The sequence below is a fragment of the Ornithorhynchus anatinus genome, chromosome 1 (assembly GCF_004115215.2).
Source record: "Ornithorhynchus anatinus isolate Pmale09 chromosome 1, mOrnAna1.pri.v4, whole genome shotgun sequence".
Lineage (NCBI taxonomy): Eukaryota > Metazoa > Chordata > Mammalia > Monotremata > Ornithorhynchidae > Ornithorhynchus > Ornithorhynchus anatinus.
Genome location: NC_041728.1, coordinates 132,268,470 through 132,290,107, shown reverse-complemented (window position 1 = coordinate 132,290,107; position 21,638 = coordinate 132,268,470). Strand labels below are relative to the sequence as shown.

The 21,638-nt window shown below is 58.1% G+C and overlaps 1 protein-coding gene across 2 annotated transcripts in view; it reads right to left on the bottom strand.

The window, feature by feature from the left end:
* The window catches only part of DVL3 (dishevelled segment polarity protein 3), a 31,770-nt gene that overhangs the window by 9,113 nt on the left and 1,019 nt on the right, over positions 1-21,638 (bottom strand). Inside the window, exons 2-13 of one of the 2 annotated variants that reach the window (XM_029061871.2) lie at positions 12,856-12,925; positions 12,447-12,568; positions 12,247-12,353; positions 11,962-12,097; positions 11,734-11,827; positions 10,877-10,946; positions 10,309-10,448; positions 9,693-9,769; positions 9,387-9,454; positions 8,853-9,002; positions 8,404-8,535; positions 8,076-8,243 (exon numbers count right to left, since the gene is read on the bottom strand). In XM_029061871.2, coding sequence (XP_028917704.1) covers positions 8,076-8,243; positions 8,404-8,535; positions 8,853-9,002; positions 9,387-9,454; positions 9,693-9,769; positions 10,309-10,448; positions 10,877-10,946; positions 11,734-11,827; positions 11,962-12,097; positions 12,247-12,353; positions 12,447-12,568; positions 12,856-12,925 — 1,334 coding nt within the window. The remainder of the gene's footprint in view (positions 1-8,075; positions 8,244-8,403; positions 8,536-8,852; positions 9,003-9,386; positions 9,455-9,692; positions 9,770-10,308; positions 10,449-10,876; positions 10,947-11,733; positions 11,828-11,961; positions 12,098-12,246; positions 12,354-12,446; positions 12,569-12,855; positions 12,926-21,638) is intronic. The other variant, XM_029061872.2, reaches the window with a different exon arrangement.

Here is a 21,638-nt window from a genome sequence, read left to right as displayed (position 1 = left end):
GGGCACTGTACTAAGCACTGGGGTAGATACAAGCTAATCAGGTTGGACAGAGTCCATGTACCACCTGGAGCTTACAGTCTGAATCCCCATTTTCCAGACGAGGTAACTGAGGCAGACAAGCGAAGTGACTTGCCCACGGCCACATGGCAGACACGCAGCCAAGCCACAATTAGAACCCAGGTCCTCACGACTCCCAGGCCCTTGCACTATCCGCTACGCACCCTACCTGTCCTCCCTCCTACCAAAACCGTACGGGGTGGGGACTCTATCTGATAACGTGACTATCTGGTATCTACCCCAGCGCAGAGTACAGTGTTTGGCACATAGTAAGCACTTCACAAGCACCGTAATTATTATGGGCTGGCTTGGTTTCCCTGCTGCTAGGCTTTCCGGCTCCGGGTACCTTCTCCTTCTTCCACCTGAGCTCTAGGGTCTTCCCCTACTGCCTCTCTCTGCCACAGTATCTTGTCACCCAAAATGTGCGACAAGTTGTGGCAATCCTACCACTCACGACCCCTCTTCCCACACGATTCATTCAGTCGTATTTATTGAGCGCTTACTATGTGTAGAGCACTGTCGTTGGGGGGTTCTTCCCACATCCCTGTGCTGCGCGCTCCCCTTCTTTCCGCTGGAGGAGAGCATCCGCGGGAGCCCGGACAACCTCATCTGCCCCGCTCCTGGCGGCAAGGGGCCTGGGAGTCGGAGGGATCTGGGTTCTAATCCCAGCTCTATCACTTGTCTGCTGTGTGACCTTGGACAAGTCACTTCACTTGCCCGGGCCTCAGTCAGCTCATTATGATCACGATGATGATGGCTGCGGGCATTAAGTGCTCGCTATGTGCCAAGCGCTATTTTAAGTGCTGGCGGAGATACAAGGCAACCAGGTTGGACACAATCCCCGTCCCACATGAGGCTCACAGTCTTAGTAGGAGGGGGAACAGGTATTTAATCCCCATTTTACAGTTGAGGAAACTGAGGCCCAGAGAAGTAAAGTGACTTGCCCAAGGTCGCCCAGCAGGCTACTGGCAGAGGCAGGATCAGAATCCAGGTCCTCTGACACCCAGGCCCATGTTCTTTCCACTAGGCCATCTGTAAAATGGGAATTAAGACGGTGAGCCCCACGTGATGCCTGAATTGTGTCCTACCTGACTGGCTGTATCAACCCCAGAGGTTAATACAGTGCTTGGCATATAGTAGACGCTTAACAAATACCATTAAAAAAGCCAATAAATCTTACTGACACTGACACCCCCACCCAGGCCCCCCGGAAGTACTTCTCTCCCTTACCCGAGGGTAGGAACCATGCCTCCTAACTTCTTTGTACTCTCCCAAGAGCTTAGCACAGTGCTCTGCGCACATCTTTTTCCAATGGAATTTGTTAAGCACTTACTATGTGCCAGGCATTGCACTAAGCACTGGGGTAAGATACACGGTAATCAGGTTGGACACAGTCCCGAGCCTACATTGATTATCCTGTATCTACCCCAGCTGATGACCCTGTATCTACCCCAGCGCTTAGAACAGTGCTCTGCACATAGCAGGCGCTTAACAAATACCAACATTGTTATTATTACATTGGGCTCAGAGTCTTAATCCCCATTTTACAGATGAGGCACTGAGAAGTGAAGTGACTTACTCAAGGTCACACAGCCGGCACCTGGCAGTGCCTGGATTAAAACCCAGGTCCTCCCTACTCTTTCAACGAGGCTACACTGGTTCTCAACACTCCGGGCACTCGATAAATAACGCATTATCCGGGGCGGGGATTTTCCATGCCCTTGGCCCCCGTCCCTCCCGAGGCAGCCGGCTCCCTCTGGCCACATCCCAACCTATTAGTACGTCCTGGAAGAGAAGAAACCCCATCTTGTTCCCCGTTAGCAGATGACTAAAGCGAAAAGACCGAGTGGGGAACGAGGGGGAAACTCTTCGCTATAATGGCTAAGGATCCTCCAGAGTTGGCTGCCTTTTCTGCCTATCCGGGCAACTTCCATCCCACCCACCGACACGAGTGCCTTTCCAGGAACAAAAGCCGGCACTGAGCCAGCGTACTATTCTAACGGCAGGTGACAAAAACCAGGCATTCCCGAAGACCCTAGTTCCCCTGGAGACACGACGGTCATTTTGAGGGAGGGCTTCGGGCTTTGACGCGCCTTTTTCGTCTCTGAGCCGTTCCTCAATATGTGGTACTTACTGAGCGCCCAGGGTCAGAGTTTGGGAGTGCAGTACTGGCCTTAGTTTTTAATGGTCTTTGCTGAGCGCTTAGTACGTGCCTCGTACTTTAAGCCCTGGGGTAGACCCACGCTAACGGGGTCGGACGCAGCCCGCGTCTCACGTGGGGAGTCACAGCCTTAATCCCCATTTTACAGATGAGGGAACTGAGGCACAGAGAAGTGAAGCGTGTTCCCCGATGTCACCCAGAAGACAGGTGGCAGCGTCAGAATTAGAACTCAGGTCCCTCTGACTCCCAGGCCCACGCTCTATCCACCACGCCACGCCTGTGTCCTCCAAGAGGCCTTCCCTAACTAAGCCCTCATTTCCTCTTCTCCCTATCCCTTCTGCAACCCCCTTCCACTTGGACTTGAACCCTTTATTCACCCCTCCCTCGGCCTCCCGGCTTACATCCGTATCTGTAATTTATTATTATATCGGTAATTTACCGATTTATTAATTGTAATTTATTAATGTCTGTCTCCCCCTCTAGACTGTAAGCTCATTGTGGGCAGGGAACGTGACTCCTAACGCTGCCGTATGGGAGTCTCGCAAGTGCTTAGGACAGTGCTCTGCATCCACTAAGCGCTCAATAAACATGACGAACTCATTGATTGGGGCCGAGTGGGGACAGGAGTGAGGGGGATGGGGATGTTTTCCCTGGAAGCCGGCAGTTTGTTGCCCCAAATACTTCCCCGCTTCCTTCCTGATTGGGCCCTTCCCCGATATGTGTCCTCTAATAATAATAATGATAATTGTGATATTTCTTGGGCGCTTATTCTGGGCAGAGCACTGTAATAAGCGCTTGGAACGTACAATTCGGCAACAGATAGAGACAATCCCTGCCCAATGATGGGCTCACAGTTGTGGGCAGGGAATGTGTCTGTCTGTTGTTATATTGTCCTCTCCCAAGCACTTAGTACAGTGCTTTGCACACAGTAAGCACTCAATAAATATGAATGAATGAATGAATGCTCTGCACACAGTAAACACTCAAAAAATCCCACTGATAGATAAGCGTGGCTTGGGAGTCAGAGGACGTGGGTTCTAATCCCAGCTCTGCCGCTTATCTTTTGGGTGACCTTGGCAAGTCACTTCACTTCTCTGTGCCTCAGTTACCTCATCTGTAAAAAGGGGCTCGGGACTGTAAGCCCCAGTGATAACTTGATTAGCCTGTATCTACCCCAGTGCTTAGAACAGTGCTTGGCACATAGTAAGTGCTTACCATAATTATTATTATTATTATTATTATTGGCCGATATGTGGGGTTTGGGCAGTCTTGTGCCTGGCCCCTGGCTTCTCCAGCACCCGGATAGAGAGAGAGATGCAATCACCAGCAGCTTCGCCTGGAAAAGGGCCACAAGGGAGCTACTGAAATGGCTCAACCGCAGACCCGCAAGACCCCTGGCGCCCAGCTCCCTGCTCTCCGCGGCCGCAAAGAGAGGCATCACGTTCTAGTGGAACGACCCTAGGCCTGAGAGTCAGAGGACCCGGGGTCCACTTCTGAGCCTGCCCACTTGTCTGCCGGGTGACCCTGGGCAAGTCACTTCAATTCTCTGTGCCTCAATTTCCTCAACTGCACAATGGGGCCTCAGTATCTGTTCTCCCCCCTACTTAGGCTGTGAGCCCCATGCGGGACAGGGTCTGGGTCTGACCTAATTACCCTGTACCCACTCCAGGGCCTAGTCCAGTGTTTGTCATATAGTAAGTGCTTAACAAATACCATTAAAAAAAAAATAATAAGAGGGGCCTCTGGATTCAGCCCAGGGCTCCCAGGAGGAAATCCCCAGGAGTGTGGCCTAGTGGCTAGAGCACAGGCCTGGGAGTCTAATCCTAGCTCTGCCACCTGTCTACTCCGTGACCTTGAGCAAGTCACTTCGATTCTCTACGCCTCAGGTCCCTCATCTGTAAAATGGGGATTACGACTGTGAGCCACATGTGGGTTGCAGACTGTGCCCAACCTGATTAGCCTGCATCTTCCCCGGCACTTAGTACAGTGTCTGGCACATAGTAAGCGCTTGACAAAAACCATTAAAAAAAATCATAAAAACCAAGACTCTGGGGTCAGTGCTCCATCGCTGCCCCTGTATCTCATCCCCAGGGGGAATCAACCCAGACCCAGAAAGGACCCCGGAAGGGTCACCTCTCCTGGCACAGGAAGGGATGGGGGGGAACCACTCCCAGGAGTCCCTAATAATAATAATAATAGTGATATTTGTTAAGTGCTTACTATGTGCCAAGCACTATACTAAGCGCTGGGGTGGATACAAGCAAATCGGGTTGGACACGGTCCCTGTCTTATGTAGGATTCACAGTCTCAATCCCCATTTTACAGATGGGGTAACTGCAGCCCAGAGAATAATAATAATAATAATATTGTTGGTATTTGTTAAGAGCTTACTATGGGCAGAGCACTCTTTTAAGCGCTGGGGTAGATACAGGGTAATCGGATTGTCCCACGTGAGGCTCAGAGTCTTCATCCCCATTTTACAGATGAGGTAACCGAGACCCAGAGAAGTGAAATGACTTGCCCACAGTCACAAGGCTGACAAGTGGCAGAGGCGGGATTCAAACCCATGACCTCTAACTCCCAAGTCTGTGCTCTAGCCACATGCTGCGAGCAGGAGGGGCGGCTCCCGGGCTTAGGACAAGATGACCCAACGATCCCGGGTGCCAGGTGTCGGGATCCTGGCACGGAACCCAACTCAGCAGGCCGAGACCGGGGGGGGGGGAGTACCGCCTTGCCCCTCAACCCCTGGGCAAAGTGAACGCCCACGGGCAAAGCGGAAAAGAACACCGGGTCAGGCCCACTGGTCTCTCCGAGGTGCACGCGCCGCCCGGACCGCCTTTAGTTTCTTCCGGCGGCCGCGAGAAACACGGTGCCCTCCGACTGCCCCGGGCAGAGACAGCCGACACCTGCGGGGACGGTCCCGGCCCACGGTGCCGGGTGACGGCTGGCACGGAGACCTTCCCTCTCGCCTAAGCTGGGAAAGAAAGAGAGCTGCTCAGGGGATTGGCCCTTCAGGCGGCCCAACGACCACTGGGCCACCTGTCCGCCAGTTAGGAGCTCTGGAATGGCTCTGGGAAAAAGCCACCCGAGTCACCAGACCCAGGTCCCTCGACCCAGGCTGGCACCGGGGCGACAGGACCTGCACAAAGAGACCGTCTAATAATAATGTTGATATTTGTTAAGCGCTTACTATGTGCAGAGCACCGTTCTAAGCGCTGGGGTAGACACAGGGGAATCAGGTTGTCCCACGTGGGGCTCACAGTCAATCCCCATTTTACAGATGAGGTAAGTGAGGCACATAACAGTTATGCCAGGCACTGTACCAAGCGTTGGGGTGGATACAACCTGATACAACCGTGTCCAACCTACGCCGTGCTGCTTCCCCGTGTGCCTTCTTGCAGGCATTCAGGGGAGAGAAGCCTCAGGGAGCTGTGACGGCAGGCCAGCGGCTCTTACTTCCCCCTCAAGGCTCACAGGATCTGGTCTAATGGAAAGAGCGCGGGCCTGGGACTCAGAGTACGTGGGTTCCGATCCCGGCTCCGCCACCCGTCCACCGAGTGACCTCGGGCAAGCCGCTGCACCTCTCTGTGCCTTAGCCACCTCGTCTGCAAAATGGAGATTCAAACTGGGAGTCCCATGTGGGACGGGGACTGTGTCCAACCTATCGTGTACCTAAGGTACAAGGGGAAGGGCTTAACAAATACCACAGTAATTATTAGTGTTATTATGAAGATTTCCCAGGGTTTCAACCGAAGCCCAAATCCACTTGCGCAAGGAGTTCGCCCAGCCCCCGCTCCGGGCCGCAGCATCCACAGCATCACCTCACGCTTCTGGAAATCAAGCCCAGATCCCTCCTGGCATTCAGACCCCCAACACCCGCGGGCCTCGGCTTGATGGGGAAGCTCGTCCTCTTGCTCTAGACTCTAAGCTCGTTGAGGGCAGGGAACGTGTCTGCCAACTGTGTTGTACCGTACTCGACCAATAATAATAATAATTGTGGTGTTTCTTAAGCGCTTATTATGTGCCAAACGCTGTACTAAGCGCAGGAGTGGATACAACCAACCAGTTTGGACAGAGTCCCTGTCCCACGTGGGGCTCACAGTCTCACTCCCCCATGTTACATATGAGGTAACTGAGGCACGGAGAAGTGAAGCGACTTGCCCCAGGTCACACAGCAGACAAGCGGCGGAGCAGCGACTAGAACCCATGACCTTCTGACTCCCGGGCCCGTGTTCTATCCACTACGCCGTGCTGCTTCTCTAAGCTTCCCAAGTGCTTAGCAGAGTGCTCTGCACACAGTACACGCCCGATCAGTGCCACTGACTGACTGATGGCCACGGAGGTTTCCAGAGGGAGAGACAAGCTCTGCTCCTGGGGAACTTTCCGCTCCAGGGCCAGACAGCCCTGAGAAAGCTCCTGGCCCGGCCGGGGCCCCTGGGGTGGATCCTTGGTTGAGAGGCAGCGTAGCCCGGTGGAAAGAGCCCGGGCCTGGGAGGCAGAAGAGCCAGGTCCTACTCCCGGCTCTGTCTCTGGCCTCCCGAGTGTCTTGGGGTAAGACACATAATCTCTCTTTACCTGTTTCCTCATTTGTAAAACGGGGATGAAACACCCGTTTTCTCTCTCCATTTTAGACTGGGAGCTCCACGTTGGGTAAGGAATGGATCTGATCTGATTATCTCGTACCAACCCCGGGGTTTAGCACAGTGCTTGACACATAGGAAGCACCTAATAAAAACTAAGAGTAATAGTAATAATAGCATCAGTTAAGGACTTACTATGTCCCGAGCACTGTACTAAGCACTGGGGTAGATGCAAGATGATCAGGTCCCACATGGGGCTGACACTCTATGTAGGAGGGAGCACAGGTATTGAATCCCCATTGGGCAGACGAGGTCACCGAGGCACAGGGAAGTGAAGTGTCTTCCCCAAGGTCACAGAGCAGACAAGTGACGGAGCCGAGATTAGAACCCAGGTCCTCCGACTCTCGGGCCCATGATCTTTCCACTGTTTTTCCTCTCACCGGCCCCACACTGGCCTGCCCGGTGGTGACTGACTGCTTCCGGCCAGGAGCCTGGAGAAATTCCTTCCTGGGATTGCTTGCTGGCCTCCCAAGCGGCTCATGGCCCAAGTGACTACCCCTGCCACTGACTACTGAAACCTGGCCATGTGGCTCAACCCCACCCTCTCGTTTTATGCCACTTGGAGGCCGAATAAAAAGTCCGGGGGGTTTCCTTGCTCTCTGCCACCCTGCCAGGCCCAGGGGAAAAGGAAGTGTTCCCCAGCCGTATCCTCGAGTCCCAGAACGGGCCCTGACCTCACCCGCCGGGATGGGCCCGGCCACAGCACGCCGAGGAGAGTTCCGCCATCTGAGCCCCACTTCTCTGGAAGTGGCCGAACGAGGCCACTCCCGATTTCTGCACACTCCGTCCCTCCCACCCCCCGTCACCTTACGTTGGCCGACTCCTTCCGCTGGCACCTGGGGGAGAACCTGCCAGGCCCCAGACCCAAGCCCCCGCGTTTCCTTCGACTCCACCTGGGGACGCCTGCCGGCCGTCCCTCACAGACAAAATGGAAGGACCCGACTCAGGGCTCGGCCATCGCCCCGGCCACTGACCCGGCCCTGCCCGCCCGGGGCCGAGGCATCGGGTCCGCTCTCCGCCCGCCGGGACTTTACGGGGGCATAGCTGGGGAGGGACGAGGCCGGGCCCCCCGGCCAAAAGAGACAGGAAGACCCAGGAGTGAGACGCTCACTCCTCACACGACCTCGCCGCGGCCCCCGCCGCCCGGCCTGTCGGAGGGGGAGCGGGTGCCGGGGCAAGGAGCGTGGAGGCTAGGAGGAGAGGAAGGAAGGACGTACTTCCACAGAGGTCCCCGAAGATATAGTAGCACTGCTCGGAGAAGGTGATCTTGTTGACGGTGTGCCGGATGAAGCCGGCCTTGAGCAGGTTGCTGGCGTATTTGCGGGCCTCGCGCCGGTCCGTGAAGCCCTCCACGTGGTGGTACAGCCAATCCACCACGTCCGAGCCTGGGGACGACACAACCGCCCAGTGGCTTCTTCCCGGCCCGGCTCGGGGCGCCGAGGGCAGCCGGGCCAGGACGGGGCCGCTGCCACTCCCGCGGCGACCCCGGAGACAGCCGAGACCCTCTCTCCCGCCCGCCGCCGCCCCACCGCGCCCGGCCCTCACCGATGAAGGCGTTGGGGATGGTGATCTTGAGCCACATGCGGTCGCGCACCTCCAGGCCTGACTCGGGCGAGGCCATGGCCTTCACGATGGCGGCCATGTCACTGTGGATGGACAGGTGGAAGTCGTCCAGGCCTGAGGGGGAGGGTAGAGAGGTGATTCAGAGCATAGGTCGCGGGGAGGGGCGGGGGGCAGGGAGAGCTGCGGGTGTTCTCTCACCCCGGCGGGATGGGGATGCCGGGGTTGGGGAAAACGGGACCCCCCTTCCACCTCCACCCCTGCCCTCCCGGGAAGACTGGAGCCACTCGACTCCGACTCTGCCCCTCCGCCTGGCCCGATCCTATTCCTTCCGAAAACCTGGCCCTCCTCCCCTGCCCCACTCAGGACCCCCCCGACCCCGTTTCCCCCGGTAGCGAGACGGAGAGGGGGCGGAGAGCCGTGCAGACACTCACGCTCGGTGTCGGGGATGGAGCTGGTGATGGAGGAGCTGGTGGAGGTGATGGTGCTCAGGGATGGGCTCATGCCATAAGCTGGGAAGGTGCCCGTCATGGCCGCCGTGTGGGACACCCAGGCTGCCGGGTCGATGGGCCGGATCGGCTCGCCTACGGAGGCCAAGGGGTGTGGTGGGGGGGGGAAGGAGGCCGGAGGGAGAAGCGGGGAGGTCACTGCCACAGGCCGCTCTTCCCTGCTCCCACCCGTCCCAGGCCACGGGTCGGCACCAAGGGAAAGCCGTGGGAAGGGAGCGGAGAGGAGGGAGGGAGAAAGAGATAGAGGAAGGGAGAGGAGTGAAGGCAGTAGAAGGAGAGAGGAGGGAGGCTCCTGCTTGGCACCTGAGAAAGCACGACATCCCTGGGGGAGGACCCCAGCCAGGGAACCGGGGTAGCGGACCCAGAAGTCAGGAGAGAGGCGGGGTCACCCATGTGCCGGGCACCCGCTTTAGGGCGGACTCTCCCTCTTCCCCGCCCCCGGAGCGCCCGCACACTTACTCCTGGGTAACGTGAAGCAGCCGCGGGGGCTGGGATCCCAGCACTTGGCCACAGTCAGAGTGATGGGCCTGGAACCGAAAGACGGCGTCACCCGGGAGGGCAGGGAGACGGGACCGGACGCTACGCTGCCCCCGGCCTGCCCCTTCCTGGGGCCGGGCCGGGGAGGTCAAGCCCCTTCCCGACGGCCGGAGGACCGGCGTCCCCGGCCCCCGCCGGTCCCCACCTCGGGGGTCTGTCGGACGAGGCCGCCCCTGCCCCACCTGGGCCCTCGGGGCCTCCCCTCCCCGCTCCGCCTCCGTCACTCACCCCGGTTTATGCACAATCTCCCTTAGCACCCGCACGGCGTCGTCGTTGCTCATGTTCTCAAAGTTGATGTCGTTCACCTGCGGGCGACACCGGGAGGGTGGGGAGGGGTACAGACTAAGCCCCACTTTCCCAGATTAAGCCCCACTTTTCCTCAGTTCCCACTCCCTTCCGCGTCACCCTGCCTCGCTCCCTTTGCTCTCCCCCCGCCCCACCCTACGGCACTTGTGGAGATATCTTTCGTTTTATTTATTGATATTCATGTCTATTTGTTTCGATGTCTGTCTCCCCACCTCTAGACTGTGAGCCCGCCTTGGGCAGGGATTGTCTCTCTTTATTGCTGTATTGTGGTTTCCAAGCGCTTAGTACAGTGCTCTGCACACAGAAAGAGCTCAATAAATACCACTGAATGAATGCATGAATGAATACGGGGGTGGGGGGGGGGGGGTCTCCTCACCAAGAGGACCGGGACCTAGGGCTGCCCACCTCCCTGAATGCTTCCCTGGGCACCGGTCAGCTCTCGGGTCTGTCCGGGAACGCGGGGCTGCGGATGACTGTGTCTGGGCCATGACGGGTGGGGGTGAGGGGTGCCCGGCTGCCCCTCGCCCGGGGAGGATACCTGCAGCAGCATGTCTCCCGGCTCGATGCGCCCGTCGGCAGCCACGGCTCCCCCTTTCATGATGGAGCCGATGTAGATGCCCCCGTCGCCTCGCTCGTTGCTCTGCCCGACGATGGAGATGCCCAGGAAGTTGTATTTCTCTGTGGGGGAGGGGGGAGGCGAGAGGGACGCCGGTCAGGCTCGATCGATCAGTCGTATTTTGAGCGCTTACCGTGCGCAGGGCGCTCGGGAGAGGACGACGCAACAATATAACGGACCCGTCCCCTGCCCACATACGTTCATTCAGTCAATCGTATTCACTGAGGGCTGTGTGCAGAACGCTGTTCTAAGCTCTTGGGAGAGTACGCCATAATAACAGACACATTCCCTGCCCACAGCGAGCTTCCAGTCCAGAGGGGGAGACGGACATTAATATAAAGAAATAAAACACGGATACGGACGTAAGTGCCGGGGGGCTGGGCGACGCAGAAGGGGGGTGGGAAACGTTCTCCAGAGGGGTCCCGAGAAGGAGGGGAAAAGCTTCCAAAGGCGAGCTGGGGGCCGGTGAGGCTCCCCCGCGTTGACTCACCCATGTTGAGGGTGACGGTGATGATGTTGAGCGACATGGTGGAGTCGGTGATGCTGCTGAAGGACGAAGACTGGAAGGAGAGGAGGTCCCCGCTGAGAGGCAGGGCCGGACCCGCCCCCGGCTCGGATCGCCGTGCTTCATTCTCTTGCCTCTACCCCCAGCTCGGGGGTGGGAGTTGGGGGGGCGGGCGGGGGGGTCCTTCCAATAGGACCCCAGAGTGTCTCCCAACCCTCTCCCCGCCACCACCAGCACCGCTCGCCATTCTGAGGCCCCGGGGACGAGAGCTAGGCACGTCGGATGGTCCGGCCCTACTGTGAGGACAGCCGGCCAGGCGGGCGAGCACCCCACAGTTCCTCCACGTGGCCCGGATCCCGGCCGGAGACAGAGCCTCGGGCTCAAAGGACCGCCAGTCCGACCCAGTAACGACAATAATAATAGTAATGACTCAATGAGTCGATGACCGTTATCATCGCGGTACTTGTTAAAGAGTGACTTTGTGCCAAGCGCTGTAATAAGCGCTGGGGTAGATACAAGATAATCGGGTCGGGGCTAGTCTCCGTCTCACGTGGGACTCCGGTCTAATGAGGGGGGAGGACGGGGATCGAATCCCCATTTGACAGATGAGGAAACTGAGGCTCAGAGAAGTGAAGTGACTCGCTTCAAAGTCGCCCGGTAGGCAGGTGGCAGAACCGGGATCGGAACCCAGGTCCTCTGACTCCCAGGCCCGGGCTCCTTCCTCTAGGCCCCGCGGCTTCTCGCTACTCGACCGCGGGGAACAACCCGGGAGGTCTGGTCTCCGGCCTCAGTCTCCCCCAAATGCCCGCGTCGGCCGCCTGCCTGGCTAACAGCCCCCATACCCGCTCGATCCGTGGCACCTTCTGTTTCCGCCGCCGTCGCTTGTGCCTCCTCATGAGTCGCGAGGCGCTGCTCTGCTCCGTGGAGCTGCTGAACCTGCAAGAGGAGGGGGAGTCTCACTCCCTGCCTGCCCCACGCGGCCTGGGAGAGGCTGAGGGCGGCCGGCCCGGCCTCGTCCCCGGCTCAAGGAGCCCCAGCCCCTCCGCCCGGCCGGCTCCCCTCCGCCCTACCTGCTGGTGGAGTCGTCCTCATCCGAGTCGAAGAAGCTGGTGGTCTCGAGCTCGCTGCTCATGAGGGTGGAGGAGCTGTCGTAGCCTCCCGGCTCCCGCCGCCGCTCCCCTTTGGCGGTCCCGTTCACCCGAGGCACTGTGGGAGGGCGGAGGGGTCCGGCTGAGGACCCCCGGGGAGGCGCGAGCGGGGAAGGCGGGGGTGGCGGGGCGACAGGAACGAGGAGAGTGAGTGGTCGGTGGGGTTGCGGCGGGTGGGCCCGGGGGTGGGGGGCCGGGGGCACGCACCATGCTCGGGGCCGTCCCTCCGGCGAGGCCGCTCCCGCTGCGCAGACACCAGCGAGTCCGTCTCCGTGTCGTTGTCCAGGTTCTCCTGGCTTCCCCCGGTGTGGGGGCTGCAGGGCAGAGGCGCCACGTCGGAGGATTCCCGGGGACCCCTTCCCCCCCCGGCCCCCTCCTCCCCCGGCCTCCCCGTCCCGGGCACTCACTGGAAGGAGGGGGGTCGCGAGTCCCCGATGCCCCCCGTGCGTTCCATCGGGGGCGGCAGCTCGGGCGGGTTGTCGGGACCGACCGAGCCGGGTTCCGGATGCGAGCCCTCGGCTGACACCAGCTGGGGACCAAAATGGGGTCGGCGGGGGTCGGGGCAGGCCGGTTCCAGTCCTCCCTCCGGCCTCCCTTCCTCCCCGGGCCCAGGAGGGAGCGGGGGTGGCTCAAGCCCGGCGAGGGTGGCTGGGGGTGGCGGGCGACAGGCCGGCCTGGGGACCCCGGCGGAAGCCCTCAGGTGTTCCCAGCTTTGGGGCCGGGGGCGAAGAGGGGCCGGGGAAGCAGGTAGGGGACGTAGGGACGGGGGGTGGGGGGAGAAAACAGGAGAGCCATGCCGCGAGGTCCGCCCCTTACCCACGACACCACGCGGCCATTGAAGCACGGCAGCCTGGCGTTGTCGTCCGAGATCTCCTCCTTCACCACTCTGGCGGGAGGATGGGGAGGAGGGAAGGAGAAAGGATAATAATAATAATAACTGTGGTATTCGTTAAGGGCTTACTGCGTGCCAGGGTGGGTACAAGCAAATCAGGTTGGACAAAGTCCCTGTCCCACACGTGGGGCTCACAGTCTCAGTCCCCGTCTTACAGATGAGGGAGCTGAGGCCCAGAGAAGTGAAGTGACTTGCCCAAGGCCACAGAGCAGCCAAGAGGCCAGGCTGGGATGAGAACCCATGACCTTCTGACTCCCAGGCTCTACCCACTAGGCCGTGCCATATCCCACATGGGGCTCGCACTCTTAATCCCTATTTTACAGCTGAGGCGACTGATGGGTGACCTTCTCTGTGCCTCAGTTACCTTATCTGTAAAATGGGGATTGAGACCGTAAACCCCACGGGGAACAGGGATTGTGTCCAACCTGATATGCTCGTATCCACCCCAACGCATAGTACATTGCCTGGCACGTAGTAAGCGCTCAACAAATACAATAATAATAATAATTATTATAAGAGATGTGAAGCGACTCGCCCACGGCCACAGAGCAGACAAGTGCCACGGTCAGGATTAGAACCCATGACCTAATGACTCCCAAGCTCGTGCTCCATCCACTAGGCCGCGCTGCAAGGGGGCAGTCATGGAACTCCCTGCCTGCTCCAGGACCGCCCCTGGCCAAAACTCTCCAGGAGCCAGGCGGGCCGTGAGGTCCTGCAGCTCGGGCCCCCCGGGCCCCTCGCCCTACCTCAAGCCAGGCGGCGGGTCGGGGGGAGGCCGAGGGCTTCCGGCAGCTCCGGCCTCGAGGCGGGGGCGGCAAGCGGGGGGATCGGACGGGAGAGAGTTCCCCTCCGAGTCCCGGGGGCTCCGGCTGGGCCGAGCGAATGGGTTTGGCTCCTTGCGACTCCCACATTCCTGGAGCCGCAGCCAAGTCTGGAGGACGGGCCCGGGCCTCCACCCCCGCCAAACCCCTGCTGCCTCCATTCCCCCGCCGGCGGGGGGTCCCCCCTCCCGGACCCCCGCCCGGCGGCCCCCGGAAGCCAAGGCCCGGGGCAGGGCCGGGAGAAGGAGCACACCGGCTTGGTTCCAAGCCAGGAGAACAAGACCCTGCAGGAGGGAGACGCATGCTAGCCGGCCGGAGGCAACGGAGTCCGACCCGGAGAGGTCCCAACGAGCCCCCCGCGCTCCGTCCTCAGGGCCTGCTCCCCCCGGGAGAAGCCCCCGCCGACACCCCCTCCCCAGCAGCTCTCGGGGCAGGGGAGGCGCAGAGGGGAGCGGCTGAACCGGGGCACAGCCACAGGGATCAATCCATGGTATCTATTGAGCGCTCACTGTGTTCAGAGCGCTGGACTGAGCGCTGGGGAGAGTACACGATAAGGGATCCAGGGCCACGGGGAGGAGAGGAACAGCTCTCTCCCCGTGGGTCTTCCCGAAGCCCCCGTCCCCCGCCCCGGAGCCGCCCCCTCCCTCTCTCCCGGGAGGCCGAGTGGCTCCAAACTCCAGATGTTTTCACTCCTCCCGGGGGTCACCATCAGGTCCCCTCGGCTCTGCGGATGCAGAAGACTCGGCTCCTCTCCAAAGAAATCGCAATAACTGTGGTGATTGTTACGCGCTCACTACGCGCCAGGCACTGCACTAAGCGCTGGGGTGCACGCAGGTAAATCGGGTTGGACGCAGTCCCAGGCCCACACGGGGCTCACGCCCCTAACCCCCATGTCACAGATGAGGTAACCGAGGCACAGAGAAGTGAAGCGACCTGCTCAAGGTCACAGAGCAGGCAAGCGGGCAGGGTTGGGATTAGAACCCAGGTCCTTCAGACTCAGATCTGTGCTCTACCCACTAGTCCACACTGCTTCTCGAAGGAAGAAGGAAACTATCGCCCTCCCGTTGCTCCCCTCCTCAATCAGCCCCCAAGCTTCCCTGGTGCGGAAGGGTCTGTGTTCCTGGGGAGACAAAGGTAGGGGGCTGCGGGCGTGGGGCGGGGAGACCCCGAACTCCGAGCCATCTGAGCCAGAGGACCGGGGTTCTAATCCCGGCGCCCCACTTGTCTGCTGGGTGGCTTTGGGGAAAGTCACTTCACTTCTCTGGGCCTCAGTTCCTTCAACGGTCAACGGTATATATCGAGCGCTTACTATGTGCAGAGCACTGTACTGAGCATTTGGGAGAGTACCATCGATACACGCTTGTCTCATCTATAAAATGGAGATTAAGACTGTGACCCCACGTGGGACAGGGACTCTGTCCAACCTGATCAGTGTCTCTCTACCCCAGCGCTTAGTACGGTGCCCGGCACACAGAAAGCGCTTACAAATACTATAAAAAAGGAAAATAGGCCGTATGGGAGAGGAATGAGGTCTGGCTCACTCTCCTCTCGCCTCGCCCCTCACTCCCGTCTGGTTCAGAGGGTCTCTCTCAACCAGAGAAGAGGGGGGGGGTCTCCTTTCTCCCACTCCGGCGGTCATCGGGGCCGAGCAGACTGTAAGCTGGTCGTGGGCGGGGAATGTGGCTGTTATCGTACTGTCCTCTCCCAAGCGCTTAGTACAGTGCTCTGCAAACGGTAAGCACTCATTAAATAGGCCTGATTGAATGAATGAGCAGAACTAGTGGACATGTTATCAGCCCCTTACGAAATGGGGCTTAAGCTTGTGAACCCCATGTGGACAGGGACTGCATCCAAACCGACCATCCTGAATTATTATTATTATTGTATTTGTTGAGCGCTTACTACGTGCCAGGCACCGTACTACGCGTTGGGGTGGATACAAGCATATCAGGTTGGACACAATCCCTGTTCCCCGTGGGGCTTACAATCCCTGTTCCCCGTGGGGCTTACGGTCTCAATCCCCATTTTACAGATAAGGTAACTGAGGCACAGAGAAGGTCACCCATCAGACAAGTGGTGGAGTTGGGATTAGAACTCACAACCTTCCGACTCCCAGGCCCATGCTTTATCGATTACCCCACGCTGCTTCGCAATGCTGCCGTATCCTGTATCTAACCCAGTGTTTAGTACAGTCCCTGGCACATAGTAAGTGCTTAACAAATACAAAAGCAATATAAAAAACAATATTAAAAAAGGAAGCTCCCTGTTTCGGAGAAGGTGGAATGACGGGGAGGGCCGGAGCGATGGAGGCCAGGGAGAAGAGGATACGTCCACCCCGGGGAAGGATAGAGAAGCAGCGTGGGTCACTGGAAAGAGCCCGGGCTGGGGAGTCAGAGGGTATGGGTTCAAATCCCGGCTCCGCCGCTTGTCAGCTGTGTGACTCGGGGCAAGTCACTTCATTTTTCTGTGCCTCAGTTACCTCATCTGTCGAATGGGGATTAAGACTGTGAGCCCCACGTGGGACAATGAGAGGCGTTCATCCCCTTGATTCTATTTATCGTGATTATGTCGTCTTGTTTCCGTCCGTCCGTCTCCCCCGAATAGACCGTGAGCCCGTCATTGGGCGGGGACTGTCTATCTGTTGCCGAACTGTACATTCCAAGTGCTTAGTACGGTGTTCTGCACATAGTAAGCGCTCAAATACTACTGAATGAATGAATGACAACCTGATCATCCTGTATCTACCCCGGCGCTTAGAACAGTGCTTTGCCCAAAGTAAGCGCTTAACAAATGCCATCATTATTTATTTATACCTGGCTTGGGAGGACTGTGACGTCTCTCCTCCAGATCTCAGACCACCAGCAGGGTTTTCCTCCCAACATCCCCTTCCACCCCCATTCCAAGCCCAGCAGATAGCATCTTCCCAACCTCCCAAAAACACAACTCAGGGATCACCTTCTTCCCCAACCCACCACTGCCACCGAAGGCCCCTGTACAGCACCTCCACACCACCGCAAAGACTCGTCAATAGAGTACTCAGTAAGCGCTCAATAAATATGATTGACCGGTTCCTCCCTCGAAGCCAGGCTCTGTGCTCTGGTAGCGGGGCCTTCTGCAGCTCCTCCGCCACCCTGGGTCACGGTGTATCAGACGGAAGCGGGTACGAGGAGGCTCGCTCTTCCCTCCCTTGGGATTCCCCTACACTGTCACCTTCCTGTGGGCTGGGAGAGCATCTTCCGACTGTATTGGACTCTCCCAAGCGCAGTGCTCTCACCCCGATGAGAAGCAGCGTGTCCTAGGGGAAAGGGCCTGGGAGTCGGAAGACCAGGGTTCAGAAGCAGCGCGGCTAGAGAAGCAGCGCGGCTCAGTGGCAAGAGTCCGGGCTTGGGAGTCAGAGGTCATGGGTTTGAATCCCGGCTCTGCCGCTTGTCAGCTGGGTGACTGTGGGCGAGTCACTTCACTTCTCTGGGCCTCAGTTACCTCATCTGCAAAATGGGGATGAAGACTGTGAGCCTCACGTGGGGCAACCTGATGACCCTGTATCTACCCAAGCGCTTGGAACAGTGCTCGGCACATAGTAAGCGCTTAACAAATACCAACATTATTAATCCCAGCTCCACCCGGGTCTCAGTTCCCTCATCTGCCAAATGGAGAGTCAAATACTTGTTCTCCCTCCTAGACTCCGAGCCCCACGTGGGACCTAATCACCTGGAATCTACCCCAGTGCTTAGAACGGTGCTTGGCACATAGTAAGTGCTTAACAAGTACCACAATTATTATTAAGAACCACCACCACAACAAGAATAATAATAATAAATTCCATTGGATTGATTGGTTGATTCTGGGATTGGCCCATGTGGGACCTAATCACCTGGAATCTACCCCAGTGCTTAGAACGGTGCTTGGCACATAGTAAGTGCTTAACAAGTACCACAGTTATTATTAAGAACCACCACCACAACAAGAATAATAATAATAAATTCCATTGGATTGACTGGTTGATTCTGGGATTGGCCCATGTGGGACCTAATCACCTGGAATCTACCCCAGTGCTTAGAACGGTGCTTGGCACATAGTAAATGCTTAACAAGTACCACAGTTATTATTAAGAACCACCACAACAACAATAATAATAATAAATTCCACTGGATTGATTGGTTGATTCTGGGATTGGCTCAGTTCAACAACAATAATAATAAACTCCATTGATTGACTGATCGCTTGATTCTGGGGGTGGCTCAGTTCAACGACAACAACAACAATACTAATATATTCCATTGATCGACTGATTGGCTGATTCTGAGGTTGGCTCAGTTCAACAACAACGACGATAATAATAATAATATATTCCATTGATTGACTGATTGGTTGATTCTGGTGTTGGTTCAGTTCAACAACAACAATAATAATAATATATTCCATTGATTGATTGGCTGATTCTGAGGTTGGCTCAGGGTTGGCCCCAAATCCTTTGTGCTCAAGCCAGAATTTATAGCTCCGCCCAGGTGGAAGATTGAAGTCGAAGACCCAACTTTTGCTCCACCGACATCGGATTGAGCGGGCTCAGCCGGAATCCGACTGGATTAAAAGGTGCCCAGCTATGAATTCCAGGGAAATCTGTGCTTGGTGACCGCCCCTCCCTACCGAGAACACGGGCAAAGGGAACCCAGCAAGGAGACTGGTCGATTCTCCCTCCCCCCATTCCCCCAAACCTGCAGTGCAGAGAGCGGTGGGTTGGGGAGACCGTCTCCGTCATCTCGGGTCACCCCTGCCCCAAGACCCGCACCTCTCAGAAAGAATAAAAATAATAATAATTATGGTATTTGTTGAGAGCTTACTATGTGCCACACAGTATTCTAAGCTCTGGGGTAGTTACAAGGTAATCAGGTTGGACACAGTCCCCGTCTCACATGAGGCTTAATCCCCAATTTACAGATGAGGTCACTGTGGCCCAGAGAAGTTAAGTGACTTGGCCAAGGTCACAGCAGACACGTGGCCGAGTCGGAATTAGAACCCACGACCTCGGACTCTCGAGCCCGGGCTCTTGCCACCAGGCCGTGCTGAAGAAGTGGCCTGGAGTCCTCGACTTTGGGAAGACCTGGGCTAGGCCGGACCCATGGGGAACCTGCACACGGGCCCAGGGCCTTCCTCCCTCCGGGAACTCCCCAGGCAAGACCGGACACAGAGAATCCGCTACACGGGGCTCAGGGCTCTCCTCCCTCCAGGAAAACCCCCCACGCAAGACCGGGGGGCTCACGGGCCCGGAGTCCTCTTCCCTCTGGGGCAGCCCTGGGCTTGACCTGAACCTAACAGGCTTGGGCAGAACTCGACCTTTATGTGAACCCCCCCCCAAGGATGGAAATAGCAACCAAACGTGATTTGGCCATCTATTTCTGGCTCCGAGTCAAGCAAAGGCTGGGCCGTGTCCCCTCCGTTGCCGTTTGCATGAAATCTAACCTCCCCAGCCGCCCCGGACCCCGGCGGCCCCAAGAACCTGGGTCTGGATGCAGAGCCCGGGTCTGGTTGGGGGCCTGCCCGGCCTAGAGTGGCCCCGGGAGAGTTGGCCTGCTCCTCGGCTCTGGCCCGGGGTGGGTTTCAACCCCGGGATGACTTTAGGGCAGAGCTGGCCTCCTGGAATTTGCCCGGACGGGAGCCGCAGGGGTCAGTCCGGTCTCAGACCGGCCTCACACGCCTGGTGCCACTCTAGAGCCAACCTTTGGCCTTACGTCGGCCTGGCCGGTCGGTCCATCACGTGGCCGACGCCTCTCTCCCCGACACTCTTTCCAGGCCCGTCCCCGCTCTGCTGTGCCCAAGCCCGGCCCCAGTGGGCTCTGCCCCTCCGACCCTTTTGTAATCATAATAGTAATGGTGGCATCTGTAAAGCGCTTACTAGGTGCCAAGCACCGTTCTAAGCGCTGGGGTAGATCCAAGGTAATCAGGTTGTCCCACGTGGGGCTCCCAGTCTTCATCCCCATTTTCCAGAGGAGGTAACGGAAGTGAAGTGCCTGGCCCAAGGCCACACAACAGCAGACAAGTAGCGGAGCCGGGATTAGAACTCACGTCCTCTGACTCCCAAGCCTGTGCTCTTGCCACCAAGCCACGCTGCTTCCTATATTGTTCTTATCCCGCCCATCAGTCCTGCCCTCATTAACCGGCACTGCTCCCGGGAAGAAAATGGGGATGAAGACTGGGAGCCCCACGAGGGACAACCTGATGACCCTGTATCCTCTCCAGCGCTTAGAACAGTGCTAGGCACATAGTAAGCGCTTAACAAATACCATCATCATTATTATTATTGGGACAAGAGAGCCTCCCCACGGGACACCGGGCATCAAGTGGTCACGGGCTCTTTCTCCCAGGGCAGTAGAGTCCTAAAGGACCGACTGCTCTGTACAGGACCGACCCAAGATGACCCCACGCCTAGTAATTGGTCACTAAGAGTAGCCCAGGGCAACTCTCTCCCCCAAGGGGATGGGGAAAGGGGGGAGAAGGCACAGAGCTGGGTACAAAGGGTACATGGCATCAGTCGACCCATCAATGGGATTTATTGAGTGCCAGAGCACTGTACTAAACACGGGGAAGAGCAGAGTACCGCAGGGCACGGGCCTAGGAGTCGGAAGGTCATGGGTTCCAATCCTGGCTCCGCCACTCGTCTGCTGTGTGACCTTGGCCGGGTCACTTGACTCTCAGTGAAAAGAGCCCGGGCTTGGGAGTCAGAGGTCACGGGTTTGAATCCCGGCTCTGCCCCTTGTCAGCTGTGTGACTGTGGGCAAGTCACTTCACTTCTCTGGGCCTCAGTTACCTCATCTGGAAAATGGGGATTAACCGTGAGCCTCACGTGGGACAACCTGATTACCCTGAATCTACGCAGCGCTTAGAACAGCGCTGTGCACATAGTAAGCGCTTAACAAATACCAACATTATTATTATTATTCTCTCTGCCTCCCTTACCTCATCTGTAAAATGGGGATGGAGACCGTGAGCCCCACGTGGGGCAGGGACTGTGTCCGACCCCATTTGCTCGTCTCCACCCCAGCGCTTAGGACAGTGTGCGGCACCGAGTAAGCGCTTAACAGAAACCCCAATTATTATCATCACACACAACCCCCGCCCTCAGGCATCTTACAGTGTAGGGGGACGGTGGGCTGCGGAAGCACGGGATTGGACCTCCCCGCCTCAGGGGGAGATTCCGGACTCTGGGGGGAACAGGGGGATGGGTCTGGGACTTTTCCAGCAGTCTAGATGAGGGGAAAAAAAACCCCCCCAGCCCACAAAATGAATAACCAAGACGATCCTCACTCCCCCTGTCATCTTCCCCATCTTAAGGAGGCGGAAGCCCACAGTGGGGATCAGGGGCTGGGGGCCTGGCCGGTCCTCGGGCCTAGCTAGGGGCCTCCAAGCCAGGCCCTTCGGCCTGTGCCAGACGATGTGGGAGCCGTCCCCTCCTCCCCTTCCCCCGGCCCCTTCCCCAGGGGTGCTGGGGGGGGGGGGGGGCTCCGGCGCCGCCCCCCGCCCCCCCAGACCAGCTGCTGCGGCTCTAACATTCCAGCCCCTCTTAAAGGGGAAGTGGCTTTTCCCCAATTCTCCCCTTTCTGGGCTTTCGGGCTGGCTCTGGGACAGGGATTGGGGGCGGGGGTGGGACGGCGAGACCCCCAGAGTGGGAGCGAGGGATGGAGGGGGCTGAGGGGGGGGACGGACCCCCTTCTGCCAGGGAAGAGGTGCCTTTCCCCAACAGGGTTCCAAGAGGTGCCTTGGAAAACAGGCCTTCCCCGGGACCCTCTTGATGGCAACGGTGGAGGCCTGAGCTGAGGGGGACCCCAAATGCTCAATGGCCTGTATTGGGCAGCGCACTGTACTGAGCGCTCGGGAGAGCATGATACAACAGG